This window comes from Carassius carassius, chromosome 25 (assembly GCF_963082965.1).
Source record: "Carassius carassius chromosome 25, fCarCar2.1, whole genome shotgun sequence".
Classification (NCBI taxonomy): Eukaryota; Metazoa; Chordata; class Actinopteri; order Cypriniformes; family Cyprinidae; genus Carassius; species Carassius carassius.
In genome coordinates this window covers 10,292,545-10,311,299 of record NC_081779.1, presented here as the reverse complement: position 1 = coordinate 10,311,299, position 18,755 = coordinate 10,292,545, and the positions used below count along the sequence as shown (strand labels likewise).

At 35.9% G+C, this 18,755-nt stretch overlaps 2 protein-coding genes across 2 annotated transcripts; both read right to left on the bottom strand.

The window, feature by feature from the left end:
* Positions 1-490: 490 nt before the first annotated feature.
* LOC132104149 (chromobox protein homolog 3-like) lies at positions 491-2,494 on the bottom strand. Its single transcript, XM_059509402.1, has 4 exons — positions 2,322-2,494; positions 2,041-2,209; positions 1,854-1,948; positions 491-1,088 (listed from the first exon to the last, which is right to left on the bottom strand). The coding sequence occupies exons 1-4, from the start codon at positions 2,453-2,455 to the stop codon at positions 962-964; spliced, it is 525 nt and encodes a 174-aa protein (XP_059365385.1). The 5' UTR covers positions 2,456-2,494; the 3' UTR covers positions 491-961.
* Positions 2,495-5,013: 2,519 nt separating this feature from the next.
* Positions 5,014-10,913, bottom strand: LOC132104148 (endoplasmic reticulum membrane sensor NFE2L1-like). Its single transcript, XM_059509401.1, has 4 exons — positions 10,091-10,913; positions 8,906-9,028; positions 8,130-8,216; positions 5,014-7,486 (listed from the first exon to the last, which is right to left on the bottom strand). The coding sequence occupies exons 1-4, from the start codon at positions 10,598-10,600 to the stop codon at positions 6,293-6,295; spliced, it is 1,914 nt and encodes a 637-aa protein (XP_059365384.1). The 5' UTR covers positions 10,601-10,913; the 3' UTR covers positions 5,014-6,292.
* Between the last annotated feature and the right edge of the window lie 7,842 nt (positions 10,914-18,755).

Genomic DNA, 18,755 nt, shown 5'->3' with positions numbered 1-18,755 from the left:
CCAATGCATTAACAGCACTGCTGTGACAGTTCAAATGAACAGTTAAAGGAAAATGCCAACACTTTTCCATATTCCACTATGTTCTTTCCTCAACTTAGAGGAGTTGATACGTACCTCTCCTGTCTCAGTGCAGTAGAAAGAAGTGCAGCAGGCGGCACCACTATACTAGTGTTTAGCTTAGCACCATTCATTCCTTACGATCCAAACAGGGATGAATTTAGAAGCCACCAAACACTTCCATGTTTTCTCTATTTAAAGAAGGATACATGAGTAGTTACACAAGTAAGTGTTGGTGACAAAATAAAATGGCGATTTTCTAAGCAGATAAAAAATAACTAATGTATGACGGAAGAGCACTTCGAACTTTGTGCAGTAACATCACTGCAGAAAACTTCCCCTCTCACTTTCATCAATACAACCAACGTGAGGAGTTTTCAGGAGTGATGATATTACTGCTATTATAGTTATTTTTTTATCTGCTTAGAAAATTTGACACGTTTTATTTTGTGTAACCATACTTACTCGTGTAACTACTCATGTAACCATCTTTAGATAGGGAAAACATGGAAGTGTTTGGTGGCTTCCAAATTCATTCCTGTTTGGATCATGAGCAAAGAATGGTGCTAAGCTAAACGCTAGCATAGTGGTGCCGTGTGCTACAGCGATTGAGTGCATGCACTGAGATGAGAGAGGTATGTATCAACTCATCTAAGGTGAGGGAAGAACAGTGGAATATGGAAAAACAGTGGCATTTTCCTTTAAAGCATCCTATATTGTAACTTTTAAAAACACACTCATCTCGTTTGTACATACTTTTAGATCACTACAGTCATGCTTGTAGCTTCCAGCAAAACCTCAATACACTTAAAAAAAAAAGTCCTCCACCGTCAGGCTATCATAACTTCTCCCAACACTGTACACATGGAACACACTAAAGCACAAATCAGTGTGATGTGGGGCATTATTGTTGCTCATCCTCAGGACAGGAATGCCAAGTTAGTCTTTCCTCATAAAAAGCAATGACTATCTGTGGGCAACGGGTGTTGGCCTCTTTTGCAGGTACCAGGTCGGCCTCATCAGAGTCCTTCCTGCGAACACAAAACATATGTCTGGTTAAAATGCTATAAGATAAAAACAGACTCTATAACATGACAATTAGAGCAGGAAGTGCAATGTTGCACTTTGTGTATTTGAAACAGAAAAGCTTTGCATGTGGACAGGCTGCCCCCTACAGGCCTTTTAGTATCTTAAAAGGATAGTTCACAGAAAAACAAACATCTTCTCATTGTTCCAAACCTGTAGGATTTTCTTTTTCCTGCTGAAGACAAGAAGTTTTGAATAATGTTGATAACCAAATGGCTTCGGTTCCCATTGACTTTCATTGTATATTTTGTCCATACAATAGAAAGCCAATGGGAAATTAAGCTGTTTAGTAACCAACATTCAAAATATTTTCTTGTGTGTTCCACAGAAATCATACAGGTTTGGGTCAACATGAGTAAATGACACCATATTGGAGTGGACTATCCTTTTTAAGGAATCATTTCCTCAAGTTGTTTCAAACCTTCATGACATTCTTCTGTGGCGCAAAGATCTTCAGAAAAAAAAATATATAAATGTTTTTCTCATCCATACAATTAAGATCATTGTGTAGTGTAGTTTTGGACCCCATTAACTTCAATTATTTGGACAAAAACAACTGAACCAGTAGTAAAAGTATCTTTTGTTCTCCTTAGAAGTAACAGGTTTCAAACAACATGAGGGTGAGGAAATGTTTCCACTATGGCTGTATACTGCTATGGTCATTTTCATATTTCCAATAAAATATATCAGAAAACTACATGATTTCTTACCACTTCATGAGGAACATGAGCTCTCCACTGCTATCAGTCGCCCCTATGATCCTCTCTGGCTCAAGGCTTCTTGCAAAGCCTCTTGGCTTGTCAGACTGGAGAAACACAATTTTACTCTAAGTCAGTTTTATCAATAACGAATATTACAATCAAATCTCAAAAACTGATAATCAAGACACAACTTTACCATTTCTTTCTTTCTCTTTGCCTTGTTCTCTTCCGTTTCTGGTTCATCAGTGGAGGATTTTCTTTTTACGGCTTCTGGTTTCTCCACCACTCCTTTCTGAGACTCCAGGAACGCAGAAATTAGTTCAGGGCAGTCCAAATTCTCTTCAGGCTCCCAAGTGTTGTCAGTACTGAAGAAAATTAACACATCTTGTTACTCCCATTGCATGAATTGAGTAAAATCTAAAATCAACCGTTCACTACACCTGTACGAAATCAAAAAAAAAAAAAAAAAAAACTCACTCTGTGAAGCCTTTCCACTTGAGGAAAAACTCCACTTTCCCATTGACCACTCGCTGGTCAATCACCTTCTCCACCACAAACTCCTCCACCTCCTGAACTTCCTTCTTTGATTTTCCCCCCTGCTTCTTACCCATATCGACCTAAAATGCACAAAAGACTAATGATAAGCCAGCAACCGGATAAGCCATTTAAATTTCAGTCACTTAAAACTTAAATGAATATGGTTTACAGATATGCTCCCTTTCGAAATAAAATTAAGAAAGAAAAAGTTGCCATATTTACGACTTGCACTATATTTTAAAACGACAAAAGTTAGCACATTTACTGGAAGACTAGTTCAGCAAGTCAGTTTATAAACGTTACAATTATTCACTATAGCACTTACAACTAACTGTTGCCTTTTATGTGTGCTAACGTATGCTGACGAGCTAATTGCGCATGCATGAACAGGCCAAGAGCCTGAAAGCAGTTCAGGCTACTTTTTGTGATTACTACTTTTTTTATATATTTATGGATAACCTTCCTGTCCGGTTTACGGTCCGACTATTTCACAAAATCGTAGTTCGCGTAATATTTACCATAACGCCCTAGTTTAGATAAGTTATATAGCAAGAGTTAGCTTACTGGCTAACGTTAGTTGAAAAACGCACACACACACACAAAACAAAATATAATGTTGTTAAACACCATTGTGAATTACCGCATTCTACATCTATGCAGGTTGAAACAACTAAAAATAAATTTAACAAAACACGTATCGCAATGATTAAGGTTTCAGGTTTCTAACAGAAAACTACAATGGACGGTGCTGCAGCACATGCATGCGCGCGAAAACTCACCCTCAAAAGGAAAAGGGCTCAAATGTGAATTGCAGTACTTTGCACTGGCCGACCCGCAAACAGCCGCAGCGAAAATATATCGGACTTTAGCAGGACACAAACTTTTAAAACTTTCACTTTTTTGGTACACTATAAATCAACAGTACAGAAATCGACTGAGGCTTGAGGAAGGCCAGCCGTACCGCGAGGACGTAAAGCCACGCCCCTGAGCGGTCACGTGTGTCCAATAAGGTTTTTCATAGGGCGGAGCAACCGTGATTTCCATAAATAAATAAATAAAATCTTTCTGCTCATGCAAAATAACATGATTCAATACAGTAAGAAGTAAATAATATGATTTAATATAAATTTTGAGGGCTACAAATTGAGCAAATTAAAAGTTGGCAATTAGTCTAAATGTTTTTGCCACGTTCTAACGTTACCTCCAAAACATGAGAACGGCTCAACATCATAATTATCATGTAACACTGACCCTAAAACGTTTTGAATTAAATGATTTAATGATATATTTATGTTTAAACGTTAACAGTTTGAACAGAAAACACATATCTAAATAAATAAAACTATAATGCAATTTTGTAACTGATGTGATCTTGAATCTGCACGATTGCTATACAGTGTTTCTATTCGACATGGTATTTTTTTTTTTTTACCTGTTATCTGTATTGAAAATTGACATATCCCTTAAATATATTTATTTATTTTTCCATAGTCCAATCTTTGCCTCTAAACTGGTCCTTAATTTGTTTCTGCTTAATACTACCCTAATACAGATTATTTCCTTACAATTTATATCTGCTTCTTTTTCAAATTTTATCCTGGTATGTGCTGGCACTAATGAAAACATCACATTTAGAACAGCAAAGTCCAAATTAGAAGAATAAAATTCCATTTATTGTTTATATGCTCATCAGCTATTTCTGATTGATCTAAGTTACCATCATGAATCTTATTAAGGACATAAAAATTCACAATCAATGTAGGCAGGATCCATCATGGACCTTTGACCACTGCAAACGCCTAGACTGACATAGAATAGCAGAAGTATGGAAGTTATCTTAGGTCACATTATATATCTAACTATTGATCAACAGCACAATTTCATGTAAAGACCTCTCCCATATGTTTTCTTTCTTTGTTTTCGTACATTTCACTGGAAAATATGTAACAAAATGTATATACATTAGCATAATTTAACTAATTTAATAGCTATTAATGTTTTCTCAGATTCTAGTTGCAGAGGGGCCGAACAGCCTGAAACCACTATTTGCATTGTCTAATTTAAAAAAATGTCAAAAGTGACCTAAAAAACCCTGCAGATTCTGTGTGAATCTTATTTCACATGAAAAGTATTTAGTTTTAAAGTTTTTTTATATTATTATTATTCTATATTTTGGACACTGAAAAATCAATAAAATTAGAATGCATTCACATAATCTAACATTTGAATATTTTATTCACCATAAATGAATAAAAGTCTTAGCAGTTGACCCAATTTGACAATTGACCCCAATTTTTAACACATTTAAATAAACTTCATTTCAAAAACATTAATTTAAAACAAATGAATGATGCTGCAAGGATAATTATTGCTCTGCCTGCAGAATGGATGTTTGCTTTGAGGTCAGAAAGCATGACTGCATTATGCCAACATTGTCTATTATAACATTACTATAATGAAAACATGAGTTTAAAATATAGATAAGGCATTATTTAGAAGACAGAATTTAGATTTACACTGCTTTGTGTTTAAGTGTAGTATGGAATGTGTTTTTGGAAACATCTTATGTGAAATATAATCACACAAACACAAAAATAATACAATAAAAAGAAATAATAATAAAAAACAGCACTAACTTTATTGTCCTCCTTTATTCATTAAATGCTTTTGAACATCCCTTTTTAAAATATAAAAGGTATACCATCTCCTCACACACACATACAAATAATTGCTCAAAAACACACACATATAGAAAAACTGAAAAATAAAATAAAATGAAAAACTGCTCCTACTGTCAAACACAAATCAAAACACTGTGCCAATAAAGCAAATACACAAGAGGTTAATTTGTTTGGGTCCTTTTTATACTAATTCACTAAACAATTACTCATTAAGCTGATGAAGTACTTGCCTTTTCCAAATTGTGTAACTGTGAATGAGGTAGAACAATACTCACCAATTCCATATTTTTGTTTAATTACTTTTTTATTTGTTGTTTTTACTGTGACTTCACTTCAAAGATGACCACTTCTATGGGTATATTTAATTTGTGACAATCAGATTGCAAAAAATAACCTAAAGGAAAATCAAACTGAAAACAAATCCGCAATCCAAACTCTTAACCCCTTTATAAAAAGCAGCAGAATGCATTATAATCGTTGTTAGGCAAGTGCATACGGTAAATGTAAAATGCAAAGATAATGTACAAAAACAGTTTAAACAGAGTGATAACTTTTTGTCAGATTCACAGTCATATTATAATAACTGAATTTATTGATCTCAGTGGTGAGAATTTTTTTTACATACGGTTATGAAGGTAACTGCCTTAGAAAAGTTGTATTTTATTCTAATGTCTCCAAATAGTTTAAATTAAGGTCATTTCTGTGGGGTTCCTCATATTAGAGGGATAGTTTACCATACAATTTTACTCACTCTCATGTTGTTCCAAACCTGTATGCATTTCTTTCTTCTATATACACAAACATTCTGGCAAGAAATAGTGATGTACAGTTTTTAACATGGTCCTCCAGTGACCATATAAAATGATTATTTAATTAGTAACTTGCCATTTAAATTAAGTAAAAAACAAACAAAAAAAAAACAATATGAATTTTAATTTTCAAATGTGCTCTTTAGAAATACTTTTTATAAACACTCTTACTATACACAATGTCCAGTGTTTTCAGTACATTTTCTCCTGCAAGTGAACAAGACTACCGGTACTCCTATGCTCCCATGTGTATTTATTACAGTCTTTCTGCCCTCCGCTTGAGTTACGAATGGCTTTTAGGAACAAAGAACGGCCAGAAAAGCATAAAAACTCACCTTTCAGAAAACCTAAAAATATTTTTGTCAACACAAACATGCATGCACACACATACATACACACACACACACTCTCAAAAAGTCTCTTAGGGTTTCTTGTTCTTCTTTCTCTTCATTGTCTTGCTACCTGTCATTGTCCTTGACGTTGTGTTTGTGCGAGGCTGAACCATCACCCGTCCATTAGCACTGCAGTGCAGTGTGTAGTGCTCAGGGTTCAGAGGATGTCCATATTCATCCCGAAGTTGGCTCAACACAGTCTGCGAGAGTGTTTCGAATCGCTCTGCAGCAGCAGAAAGTGCTTTGGCTGTGTGGGATCTCTGGCGCAGGAGAGCATCCCGTTTCACGGACAGGCCATCAACCTCACCCTGCAGGGTCAGGATCGTGTCCAGCTTCCTTTTGCGACAATTCTGCGCAGCAAGCTTGTTTTTACCTCTTCTGCGTACGTCACGCAAGAGCGTGACTTCTGATCCTGACAGACTGTCCAGCAGCTCCAGGAAGTTTTCTACTGGCATGTTGACAATCTGAAAGGCAGAAAACGGAAGACCCAGTGACTGCACGCGACGTTCGTCACGACTCATCTCCTCGGGTTCGGCCTCATCTTCACTCATCACTTCCTGTTTGATAGCTGTGAACCAGCTAGATGATGTAGAATTCTGAGCCTGCGGGGTTGAATAGGTATGATCGTGCCAGACGCTTTCCACAAGGTTCACAGGCGACCAATCACGGTAAGCAGCCGCACAAGCTCCGCCTTTTGAAGAAAAAGACTCTACTTCACTGCTATAGCCTGTAGCTCCACCCTCATCCTCATAAAATGAATCGGACGATAGAGACGGGGATGCAGGGCTTCTTGAACTGCTCTCCAAAGAAAGTCCAGAGTCTGAATCTTCCAGCCATGGAGTGTCCATGTCCCCTTCCCTGCCGTCCAGCATCTGAGGGTCGATCGTATCAAGATTTCCAAGATCCAGCATATTGATGTGGTCAAAAACAGCCTCATCTAGATAGCCTCCCATCTGCGAAGGGGAGGTGTCATTACGAGAGCTGTTCCCAGACAAACAGAAGAGCGATGAAGGAAGTGCTCCTGCTGAGCTCTGAGACGGGTCTGAGTGAGAAGAGTTTGTGGATTCCAGACGGAAGAGGGGTGTTCGGGAAGATGCAGGCCTGCTATGAGCTGTATCTCCTCTGGATACCATGGCATCTTGAAGGCTTACGTCATAGCTGATGGGATTAGGAAATTCAGATTCTAAATCTGACATGCGTTGGGGGACCATGGAGTCAAAATCCTGTAAATGAAAAAGAAAAATATTGTCAAATGTACTCTTCTTCTTTTTTTAAACATTAAAGTCTCATTCAGTGCAAATGTCCACAAGCAAACAAGAATCAGAAAGATCAGTGTTTAGTACTGATGCACATAGCTGAAAACGCAAATTTATTTAGTTTTGTATTACTACAGCTATGTAAAGTATTTGTAAAAAAAAAAAAAAAAAAAAAAAGAAACCAATGCATGGATAAATCATTCACAATAAGATTAATAACATAAAAACTAGTTGATTATTTCAGTTATGAAGTCGTCCAAATCATCATTTTAAAGGCTGAAATATTTTAGAGGTGGATGAAGTTCATATTATAAAAAAAGTTACTAGGTTTCTAGGATTCTATCCTTGTATTCAAGTATGTACTTCCATTGTAAGAATCAAACTGTAACCAAAATCCTGATGTGACGGGATGAGTCGTATACATATTTTAAACTGTAATCAACATTCTGCCTTCCTGTCACTCAAACAGTAGAGCATGGCGCTAGCAATGCCAAGGTCAAGGGTTCAATTCACAGGGAAAGCAAGAACTAAAATGTAACATAAAAATGTGTTCCTTGAATGCAAGTCATTTTGAATAATGGAGGATGAGTCTTCCACAAAAACTACTTACATCAAATTCAGAGAGGAAGTCCTGCCACCGTGGAGGAAGCTCAAGCCCAGAAAGAGGTGGAGGAAGGGTACCACTACCCAGCAAATCCTGTAAGGAGAGGCAGCAACAAATATATCAATTAATAAATGATCAAAATATTTAAAAATGACAGTTCTCATTTACCCTCATGTTGCATCAAGCAAGAACAGTTAAGCTTCCGTGTTTAAAATATTTGATGAGCTCCATGAATGTGCGATGATCAATATTAATTTCAATAAAAGCCCAAGTTAAATTTGTTTGCCATATAAAGTGATCATGACTCTTCATAAGACATGAATAAAACCACTTAGGTCATATGGACTGTTTTTACAACAGCTATATGATGAACATTTTAAAGTGTCAAAGTTTTGGTTTTGTGTATTTTCAGTGAGGGACAAAAATCTTGCAGGTTTCCTTATTTTCATTTATTTTTTGAAAATGAATGAATATCAAAGACATAAAGGTGAGTAAATGATGACATGAATTTTTATTTTTTATTTTTAACTATTTTTTTACGTCATACACCATCACCACAAGTTCATATGGAGTTGATTGACCAGAAACATAAGTAACATCATCAAATGTAACTTTACATTCATTCATAGAGCTGGTTAATTTAAATATTAACTAACTACTGTTATGTAATGTTATGTTAGTTTGAATGCTTTGGCATTAATATTACATTAAACGTTGATTAAACATTAAACCTGATAGACACACCATTCTTGTCAGGCAGGTAGTGAAGTTAGTTTGTTTACCTCCTGCTCTAATGCAGAGCTCTGAGTCAGCTGGTTCAGTGAATCTGGTCTGGTGTCCTCCTGCCCTCTCTCATCTTTCACCACCTCCTCCTCCTCTTCATTCACTTGGTTCAGTAAAGTTTCCTGGAGAGAAATTGGGATGTCAAAATTAAGGATTTAATGGCTTGCCTAAGAAGGCTTTAGCCTTGTTTATAAAGTACAATTGTGAAACAAAATCTGTGATTACAAAAGTGCATTCAGGAGCAAATCCATGAGAGTATTAATCCACAAACTAAATCTACTCCTTCAATAGTCTCATTTTATTCAAGGAACTCTATGGATTTTGCTTTCACCTGTAGCAGTCAGAGAAAAGGAAAATATATTTGATTAACATGCCTCAAATGTGGCTCTAGGGATAATAGATGACTTAATGGATTTCAAAATCTATGTAGGGCTCTGTCAAGACATGATTGAGTAACAACGAACATTTCAGAAAGAGCAGGTTTGGGCTGGAGCAAAGAATAATTTACCACTCCTCCCTCAGACTAATACAAAAACTACCTGTCAGATAGAAAAAAAATAAGTTACATTAAAAAAATACAAAATGAAGAAAGGTTATGTAAATATGTATTTAGTAACGTGTATACTGATTAAATGTTTTTGATGTACTGGCGTTTAAACTTATTTCAATGTAAAGTTTGCACGAAACACCTGACTTGACACCTATACATCTGGTTTCCATGGTTACAAACCTTCAAACTAACAAGTAAACATAAGTTATCTCGTAAACAAGACTAATTTCCTCTCTCTCTTACACACACACAAAATACTAATAATAAAATAAAAAGTGCAGTAAAGTTGCTGAGAAACAACGTAAATAGATATAAAACCACAGCCTAAATATCACCATTGATCAATTCAAGCAGGCAGATGTAATTTGACCATATTTAACCACATTTATTTAACATGTAACTTAACGTTAAACTAATGTGTAAGGATGGGTCAGTTATTGTTTCGCTTTCGGCTTTAGTTGCTCATGAGAACAAAATACTACTTGCCATGAAGCTAACTGGCTAATTCAGCAACAAACGAACACTTAAAGCAGTACATATGTGGCTTCTGGCGTGTCCCTTGAAGAGAACACAACATAATAGAACTGTAAAAGTAGGGAAAGAGTGTAATACGGCACTGTAATGTTAACGTTACCTCTTTGGAAAGTTCTCCGGCTGCACAACAGGGCCTTGAAACAGTGCTATCCTGAGAAACTGACCGTCCGAAGCCCTCTCCGGTGCTGTGATCGTCCTCTTCCCGGTGATCGTCGTCATTTATCTCCTCGTCATCAGGGTCCCCTGACAGGTCGTGTGGCTCACCTGCATCAGATCCATCATCAGGCACCAGGTGCACCAGCCATGCGCTGACACGCGTGGGGAAGCGGGCCGGGGACCCGAGCGCACGCACTTCATTCAGGAGCCTGCGGCTAGTGAAAAAATAGTCCAGCTCGGGACATTTCGGATGCACCTGATAGCCCGCCGCTGTGTCCCGGTAGTGGTGAAACGGGGTCTGTATGAAAGCCGAGCTCGGCCCTCCGTCTGTTTCTATCAAGGGCGAGAAGTAGCCGCTCAGATAGGTGTCGACATCCACGCGAACTCCTAACAAACTCAGCAGAATCGTAAACTGAATGAGTCCCTCGGTGAAATATTTCTTCATGCGGTGCATATTTCAAAACAAATATTTCAACCACGGGACGCCTAAACGAGAACAAAAACCGCCCGTTTGCCGTTAAACAAAGACAAAGCCCAAAACAAAAGAGCACGCGTTGACTACTCTCCGTGTCAGACAAAGAGCAGCCCCGACCGGCGAAACTGTTCGCTGCACTTACACACTACAGGCTTTTCATATCTTCCTGGCCTATAACATCCTAATTCAGAGATGCAGTGCCGTCATCTAATCACGCAAAGCAAAACGAGTCATTCTCGTCGGATATATTCCGTAGCAACAACAAAAACTTAAAGATTTTATTAATAACCATAAACTCTCATCCAAGGAGGGTCACAACTGCTCAAATTTGCATGGTTCATAAAATTCATTTACGTGCGACGGAATTACCTTCGCAACAAGCTCTGATTGGACCATTTCTGTTGTCATTCACTTAAAGAGCCAATCACAAGGGTTGAGGATAGAAGGATCAGAGCCAATCTCCCTCTACGGCTCTGGAAAGGATACAGCTACGGCCTGAAAGTAACAATAGATAAAATTTTCTACCTATTAGATTGTGTTTTATTAACGTCTACGCCTATCCCCAACCTTAAACGTACCCCTTACAATAATGCAAATACAAAAATTAGTGTTGTTTAGCGTGACAAAAATTATTACAAAATATTGATGTGCGCATGCGCAGTGGCCATAGCCGTAGGTCATCTAGCCTTAACCAATCACAAGCATGTATGCTGACGTAGCTTCCTTTTTAGCCCTTCCACTCTTGGACGAATATTAAAATAGACCGTGTAGTGTTTTTTTTGAAAATGTATGTCTGTCTGTCTCAATCTATCATATATAATGTCTGTCAATCGGTCTGTCTACATGCAGATCAGGGGCAATTGTAACAATTTTTTTTTACATTTTCCTACATAACTCACATATTGAAATACACAAGTCGTCTTTTTAGACAAGGAACAATTTTAGGTGCACACATTAATAATACAATCTATTTATTTTCACTAATAAGGACAAGACTATAACATTAATTTAAATGCAAGAAGTCAGAGTGTTACAACTGCCCCCTTGGTGGTATCAAATATATTTATTAATTAATATTTTTGTAAGTGTATCAAATTCTTTTAGATGTCAGACATCATATGTATTCAAAAAGCCTAAAAGTCTATTTATTTTATTTATTTTCCAGAAGACAAGGCAACTCTTATATTTTACTCCTATACATTAATCAGCTGATGAGTCAGTCTTTAACCAAATTTTAATGAAAAGGCACAAGATGCACAGAATAAGATCAGGTGGAGATAATATTCATTGTTTGTTTTAAAATGATTTAAAAGCAACACATTGTTAAATGTGTAACACTAATACTTTTTAAATGTAGTTTTACATTTAAATGTGTTCATTTTCTAACAGAAAAATATGTCACAGGCAAATAAGGTACTTACACTGAGACATGTGGCATGTTCGAGTCTCGGGCCGGCAGGAATTTGTAGTTGGAGGGAGTGAATGTACAGTACTTTCTCCACCCTCAATACATAAATGGCTGCCCACTGCTCTGGGTGTGTGTTCTCACGTTGTGTGTGTGTTTACTGCTGTGTTTGTGCACTTTGGATGGGTTAAATGCATAGCACAAATTCAGAGTTTGGGGTCACCATACTTGGTTGTATATCAGGTCACTTTCAAATCACAGTCATCTAAACTGTAACAAAGCGAAAACATGTGGGTAGCACCGTTTGTCTCATACATAGGCTACTTCAAAACTATAACAGAAGAATGTTTGGGCTGAGAGATATTAACAAAGACAAACACTCCCAGGAGAAAAAAAAAAGAAAGAAATCAGGCTGGTCTAAATAAACAGTGCAAAAAAACAATTAGTTAAACCTTGGCCGCCCTCTACTGTTTTAAAAAGTAATTGCAAACTATTTTATAACTTAAGCATGTCCCTGAATATTATTTTTTTTTCTTTTGCACTGGATAAGTGATTATAGGTCATTTAGGCATCCAAATCATGATGTTGCTGAGATGAGAAGGTAAATTATGTATATCATGTATATTGAAATGCAGGTCATAATGTATATCAGGTTATATTATCACTCGAAAGTTTTTTTTTTTTTTATTATTGCATATGCGATTCAATGATAGGCTTATTTTAATACTTATGATACTGTTAAGCTAAAAAGCTTAAAAAAAAAAGCGAGGATCTACAGTCAATCTACCATTGCTATTCTTTGTATTTCAGCAGTTGTATTTTCGTTTTATTATAACGAAAACAACAGCAGCAACAGCAATTATTATAATAATTAAATAAATATAATTAAAGACCTTAACTCAGTAGGAACTTTTTTTAATCCATCTACCGGACTTCTTATAAATACGGATATAAAAATCGTAAAATCATAAATTTTAGATATACGTAATTTTGTCATCCAACTGAAAAAAAAGTTTCTTCGCATGTCCTGCACGCTATTACACTTTAAAAACTTAATCTTGTGTCTAGTCTTGTCAGAAATGTCGGAATAATTAGGTGAGTTAAAGCATCCAAAGTGATCATGGTCGTTGTTTGGCATTTCAGTGAATTCACTAATTTAAAGAGGAAATGGGGAGGAGCCACACTCACTCTCGTTATAGGTTTTCTCATGGTGATGCTTAAAGTGTGGAAATTGATCTCTCCCTTCTACCTCCACGAGCACATTATTCAAATATTTATGTTACATATATATTTATATATAGCTTAATTTATTTTACAAATGTATATATTTTTGACTAAAGAATTTCTGTTTAATAAATAAATTGAATGATTTTCTCATGGAGGTAGTAAATTATATGGACGCATAATTTTTATATATATATATATATAAACTATGAACTTAAATACACAGTGAATCAATAAATAAACAAACAAACTTTAAAGAAATTGGTGTGCATTTTTATTATAATTCTTCGAAAAACCAATAGAGTTTTATGGGCTTAAGCTTGCCTAGAATTGTGACTGCTTTATTTTAACAATTTTCGTTATATAGTAGCCAAGGCCTACTTATTTTAATCCCTTTGTACTTTAACTTTTTATACTATATATTTTATTATTACAATTATATTACAATTATTAGGCTACAATAAAGTAGCCTAATGCAGCTGTGTTAATTATGACAGAGGCAAGTAATAAAATGCAATACTATATAATAATTTTAAATTATTTGAAATGGACACAAATGTGTTATTCTTATTAAGTTATACGAAATATAAAATAATATAAAAATCAAATAAATATATTTGAATAATTTTATTAATTACATATTATTGTTTTTGTAATATAATTTAAGTTAAATAAAATATAGTTATTCTAGTAAAGCAAGGAAAGCCAAACTATCTCTGACTAAATCTCTGTCTTGTGAGAGCGCGAGTTGTTGACTGTAGCCTTCCACATTTTCAACTGACGCGAAATGTTTCTCTGGGCACTGCACGCCTTGATTGACAGTTCAGGGAAATCCAATCACTGCGCACTTTTAGCACAATTTCATTTGTCCAATGTTCGAAACGTCATCTCTCAAAATAGCCAATGCCAAACGTCTAAAAACGACCGGATATGACGAATTTCAAGACATTTGCTACCTCTTTAGCGCCCCGCTGTGGTTTCATATTGCATTTTTGTACAGTTTCAAATGTTTTGCAGCTCTTTTGTAGGAGGACGAGCTATTTAAACTGCCACAAGGTGTCGCTGTTAATCATGTTCTACATGATAGGTTTCACTATACGTGGTTCATTCTGTTCGTTTTCTACTTTTAGTTTCAATGTTAAAATTTCCTGAATTGTATGCAGTTACACACATTTTCCATCTCTTGTCTGTATAGCTGTTTATTATTAGATGTTGGTCAGGAAATTTCTCAGTGTGCATTGAAGCTTTTAGATGACCGGCTTGATAAATATTTTTTGCCTTGAGGGTTGCCAGGCTTCTGGATGGAAGCAAAAACAAATACACTTTTTTCAAAAAATGGCTGACACTCAACACTCAATTAGTGTTGAATTCCAATGTACATTTTTATGATGCGTCTCAAACTACCCGATTGAAAAAAACAGCATGCTGGTAAGGTATATGTTTTGAAACATGGCAGCTGGTTTGATCTGGTTTAAGCTGGTCCTTATTTTGTCCTTAAACTGTCATGGCAGCTGGTTTAAGATGCTAGTCCAAAGCTGGTTGAACTAGCTCCTTCTCAGGTCCAGCTGAAACCACCTCAAAACATACCTAACCAGAATATGCTGTATTTCTTCAACAGGGTAGTATTCTCTGAGGGGATTTTCAGTGTATGTAGTGCATTAGGAGGTCAGCTGGAGCCCTGAACTGAACTTTATGGTCCCCAAAATATAAATATATGTTTGGAGAGAATGTGCATGTGTGTATGGAAAGAGCATTTGTGTGCATCTGACTCCTGATCGATACAAAATCACGTGTATTTCCCCTCCTCGCCAAACACTAATGTGTCTGTTATTGATTTGAGGGAGAGTAGAGAGAGACAATGAAATGCACTCAAAGACACAGAAGAAGGATGATATATACTGACAGTAGGTCAAGGTGGACAAGATGAGAGTGGAAAAGACATAGCACAAAAAAAGAGAGGACCGAGAAATGTTTAAGGAGAAAATATAAATAGAAGTCCTTGAGTGTAAAGATTAATCAGTTAGTTTTCCTAACAAAGATCTTTAAAACTACAAAAACATTGATCCCAATGTCACACTCTTATGACATTAAAAACATGCAAAAGGATATGATTTCATATGTGACAAATATGATTTTGCTTCTGCATTCATAATTACAGATAATTCCGTGTTCAAGTAGAGGAAGACAAAGCGAGAGAGAGAGAGTCTGTGTGTGGAAATAAGGGGGGACCATTAAGTGGAGCTCTATTCTTGGGGTCAGAAGTCAAAAGTTGTTTCTCAAGCCCCTGCCTAGGGGCGAGGGGGAAGGGCCAGTAATGACTGACAGATGTTTTAGGGGTTGGGGTGGAATTTATGATGTGTTAATGTTTTTCTTAAAACACTGAGACTGTCAGACACACACATACAGGACTCCATAGTTCTCAAATGTCGGCCGGTCCGACAGCAATCGTGTCAGCTCTGTTATTTCTGAATGCCCTGACAAGCACATGTGACTTTTACTATACCTAGATCCCTGAAATTATGTATTTAAGACATCATCAAGTAGCTGTCAAGAGAATAACCGGACACTAGTTATTTTACAGTTGAACCTGAAACTCACAAACAACCCCACAGACATTTAAACACTGTGACAAAGAAGAAAAAAGATGTGAATGGATATAAATGAAAATGTACAAAATATAATGTTTTTATTAATTTAAGACCAAAGACTGTTAGCTCATTTAAGGCAAGATTTACAGTAGGCTTATGTGTTATTTTGACTTTGTTACACAGAAGGTGGATTTGTTAGTTATGTACACTATACCGTGCAGAAGTTTGGGGTCAGTAAGAAGAAAGGAATTTAGAAAAATGAATACATTTATTCAGCAAGGACACATTGAACTGATAAAAAGTAAAGTAATGTTTCAAGGAATTTTTATTTTAAATAAATGCTGTTCTTTTAAAATTTCTGTTCATCAAATAGACCTTAAAAATGTATCAGTTTCCACAACAATAAGCATAACTCTTTTCAACATTTATAATAGTAATAATAAGAAGAAGAAATATTTCTTAAGCAGAAAATCAACATATTAGAATGATTTCTGAAGCATCATGTGACACAACACTGTAGTAATATTACTGCTCAAAATTAAGCTTTCCTCTGATGAATAAACTACATTTTAAAATGTATTAAAACAGAAAATAGTTTTTTATCTTTTAATAATATTTCACAATACTACTGTTTTTATAAAATGTTATCAAATAAATGCTGCCCTGGTGAGCATTAAAGTGACTTCTTTCAAAAACATTTAAAATCTTATCAACCCCAAACTTTTGAAAAGTCTAGTAGGTAATTGTCATGATAGTAGTTGTTATCTGTTTGAACAATACGTGATTATGTTGCACTGGAATATTGGCATGAATGTAGCCTCACACAAAAGCAAATATTTTTAGTTACTGATGCTAAATTTTCAGTAAGCCATTATTGATTTATTCCATGAAGAAAGGGTCTAATAATTGGGGGACACCACGATAAACTAGTATCTGGCTGGTCATGTGATCTTAGTAAGTTCACCCTCATAAGGCAATATGTAAAATAAAATGGCTTTTAATAGGCTATTGATATAAATTTTAAACACAGTTTTAAAAGTATGATACTTTTCATTGTCCGTAAAACGTTTTAATGAAAAAAAATGTAAAAAAATCCTGAGTGAAACATTTTAGTTTAAGTTCATTGTGAATTTACGCTCAGACAGTAAGCAAGCATCATCAGTACGCTTAGACAAGTTGAATTTAGCATCTCAATCTCTTTCCCCTCTCAGTCTGTTTCTTGCTCTGAGGTTCATTGAGAGCAGCCTTTCAAAGACTAGAAGTCTGCATAATCAGCACACATAAGAAGGATGAAAAGAAAAGGAAGAACCACAAAAGAGAGGCAAATAAAGGAAGAAAAGAAAAGTGAGGACAGCAGCTGGAAAAGGGGCCTCGGGTTCCCATTCCCACACACACACAAACACACACACACACACACACATACACACACACTCCAGCCACCCAGACTCCAGCTAAGACTCCTCTACAGATCAATGTGTCCTCTTTTTCTCTCATTCTTTTTTTTTAATCTAACAAAACCATTCTTTTTTCTTAATTTCATAAGAAAACAATCTATATTGATACTTTCCAATACTTTCTAGCAAATATACTTACATCCTCACTTTATAGTTTATAAAAAAAAGGGTTAGTTTATTTCAGACGATCTGCAGCCATCTGTCATCTCTGTTGTCGTTGTGATATGGATCACTGGGTCCCATTTCTCCAAAACATGAGTTTGTGTTGTTCACACAATTGTCTTTTTTGTTGTACAATTATGTGTATATGAGCTGCATATGTATGTGATGGAATACAAAATGGATCAAAATAAACGATCTAAAATATAAGGAAACATGAATATTTATATAGTGTTTCTAGTTGTGTATGTGTGTTTCTGTGAGTATGGGTGTGTCTGTAGGATATGTTTATTTTTTGATTGTGCTAGATTGTTTGGGATGTGTGTGTGTGTGTGCGTCTGTGTGTGTGTGTGTGTGTGGAAGTGGCAGAGGGAAAGAAAGGGTCAGGGCAGCTGGGCTGTGTTTCAGGGCTTGTCGTGATATCTCAGCAGCTGCTGGGCGGTTAAAAGACAAGTTCCGCCCGGCGACACGGGCCCCTGTGGTTCCCCTGTCACTTAGATTGACGACTGAGTGACACCAATGAGAGTTCACCGTCCCTCCTCTGTTTAAGGGTTGCTGACTGACCAAGAGACTAACCTCTGATCAAGTAGTTGACTCTCTCATTCTCCCACACTCTTTTAGCTCACTTGATGATTCCAATGTCTTCTTAGAGCATAATGCTTTCTCTTCATCTCTCCTTTACCCATGTTTTCCTCATTCTGAGCATATCTCAACCTATTTGCGTATCTGTGCCTTATCCAACATAATTGGTTTCAATTTCATTTTAAATATCTTTTTAACTTCAATACATTAAAATCATGTCCAAAATGTATTTAGATAATATTAGTAAAAAAAAAAGTAAAAAACTATTTGTATACTGTACTAATATGCTAATATATATATATATATATATATATATATATATATATATATGCTTATATTTTTGGGAAAGTATTTTTAAAAATGTAGAAACAAAGAAATAGGGGTAAAAGTTTTGATATTATCAGAAGATCAGCAACATTATCAAGTAAAAACTTTTATCTACGCAAAGATGAGTATAACAACACATACATTTCTAACATTGAGTGTCAGTGCGTGTCTAGTGAGAGGTTGTGATTTTGAATGAAAGAGACATTAGTTTTGTGTGTGGGTGTGTGAGTGTTGAGGGATGCTTGTGTGTTGATGACGTTAGTGGTTTAGGGTTTCTAGCGCTAAGAGGTTTGAGCAATCAGGTTTATTTACAAATCTAGTTTCCTGACACCAAACCTCATTTTACCTTGCTATCAAAACAGGGACTTTTTTTACCTATAGACAAAAAACAGTCG